This window comes from Dendrobium catenatum, unplaced genomic scaffold (genome assembly GCF_001605985.2).
Source record: "Dendrobium catenatum unplaced genomic scaffold, ASM160598v2 original_scaffold_178600, whole genome shotgun sequence".
In the NCBI taxonomy this organism is placed as follows: Eukaryota; Viridiplantae; Streptophyta; class Magnoliopsida; order Asparagales; family Orchidaceae; genus Dendrobium; species Dendrobium catenatum.
Genome location: NW_021497020.1, coordinates 1 through 2,247, shown reverse-complemented (window position 1 = coordinate 2,247; position 2,247 = coordinate 1). Strand labels below are relative to the sequence as shown.

Genomic DNA, 2,247 nt, shown 5'->3' with positions numbered 1-2,247 from the left:
CCCACCATTGTAATTACCTATAGGGGCTTGTGCCTATAAAAAAACTAGAACTAAAATCATAAAATCCTCCCAAAATGATGGTGAAATATATGGATAATGTCTTATTTCAAGTCCAATATGTCTTCTAAAATTTATCCCATAATTTAATTCGTTAAAACTCTCCCAAAAAAGTAAAGGGGCAAAAATTTTCGAAGCCCACACTTGTCAACCAAACATTCCTCAAATTTGTTGACCTTATAGAAAACCATACGCACCCGATTATGTGATAACCCAAAAAATGGTCCAGGACCACCTAATAATAATGATCCCATTTCGAATCCTACCCTGCCCCACCTTGTTCGAAGTTCTTCCCTTCATATAATCCCAATTCGAATTAAGTTTAAATCAAATTGCAGTAAATTAAGAGAACTAGATTTTGTCAAGTAGCTCATAAATTCAAAAAAATTATCCTTCATTAGAAGTAATTTCATTCAAAATAATATTTTAGGTACATTTCTGCACATAAATATATAATAGAAATATTAGAACAATTATCTATTATGAGGCATATAAGATTGATTTTTTCAAATAAATATATAAAATAAATATTAGGACATTACTTATTATGAGTCATATAAAATCAAATTTCTCAATAAATTTAAATTTGGAACAGTATATTAGATGAAGTCAGAGTATCAAGTATAGACAGGCTTACCAGAATGCTGCAATTTTTAAAAGGGCAGTAACTGGAGAAAAAAAAAAAAAACAAGGATGAACAATGAAACTTAAAAATGTATAGCATTGAAGTTGTAGAACAGGATATTCCATATCACAATGCCGTTCTAGAAGAGAAAATCACTGGCCTCTCTACTGTCATTCGATGCCATTACCTCACTATTGTCTTCTTTTACTATTGCATGACCATTCTCTACACCTATGTTAAAGCAATACTATTAGGTTCCTCCGGGGACGACCCAAGTTTGTCAACAGCACTTTAGGCAGCATAATTTTTTCTTTCTTAATAATACTAATGAGATAAGGAATCATCCCGTTTCTTAAGTAGAGGTAACAAATACCATTCAGATTTCCAACAAAAATGAAATAAACACCATCAGATATTCAAATCACAATAGCTACGAAAAATGGAGAAAATTAAGAAGATAATGAGCATCAGAAACAACAGTTAAGGATTAAAGTGACAAAAACATTTTGAAGACATCCTAGTATACAGAGGGTAAATGAAATACTCAACTTGCATTCTCTGAGCAGTAAGTACTTTATTCAAAATGACAACATGATTCAGAAGAATAATAATTTAAAAGTGACAATGCAATCCTTGGAAAAGACTCACAAATAGTATGTTTTTTTCTACGGCTGTGCACCATACCAAAAGAAAACCGTTGTTTCCCTTAATAGGTGTAGCCCTTCTGGAACATTCCCTTCTTGGCCTCCTCGTTTTCACCCTCAGCAGAATAACGACCGAGCTGGGCCATTGAGTTTGCTTTTGCTCGTATCAAAAGAGCCTTCTGGGCAGTTTCCACATTCTCCGGCTGGCCCTTCCAAGTTTTTAGAACAGTATTCTGGAGAGCCCTGGCATAAGAAAACGACACGTGCCAGGGGTTGGGAGATTGGTTCATTGCATTCAGGTTCAGAGTTGCTTCAACTTCAGACTGCCCTCCTGATAAAAACTGCAAACAGATCCGTCCATTAACACAAAATCTAACAAAAACAGATGGACATTGCGAGAGTGGAAGGCGTCGGTGAAATGTTAGAGTGAGCTCAAAAGATGGAATAAAATGCACAGATAATTCAGAATTTTGGGAAAGTACTATCAAGCAAAAACTGGAGAACTAATATAAATTAGAATTAATATCTCCTGTAGCAAATTAATCATAATTAGAATCATCATTATTATTATAATTAGTCATATAACAACTATTTTGGGGCTTTATAAATATTACTCTTCGTTTATTTCAATCAAGTACTTTATAAGGTGTTAACAATTTTTTGCGCATTTTTTAATGCATTCTTGTTAGTCATGTGATCTTTGGTCTATCTATTTTCCTCTCTCACATTAGTTTATCGTCTCAATCATATTGGTGTATAATTTATCCTATATTGTACATGCCAAGCATCTAAAATTATTTTTTACTATCTTATGTACCATAACTGCTGCTTCTGAAGTCATAAAACTTTCATAGTTGATTCCTTCATCAATTGTTGACCTCTGCATAAGAAATCAAAAGAGAACGAGAGAGATCGGGAATA

General features: G+C 33.4%; 1 protein-coding gene across 1 annotated transcript; it reads right to left on the bottom strand.

Moving 5' to 3' along the window:
* Positions 1–1,122: 1,122 nt before the first annotated feature.
* LOC114578836 (fructose-bisphosphate aldolase 3, chloroplastic-like) lies at positions 1,123–1,821 on the bottom strand (the record flags this gene model as incomplete). The annotated part of the gene is made up of 1 exon (XM_028692342.1): positions 1,123–1,821. A coding segment is annotated over one exon (433 nt), but the record flags the coding sequence as incomplete, so codon positions are not given.
* Positions 1,822–2,247: the final 426 nt, after the last annotated feature.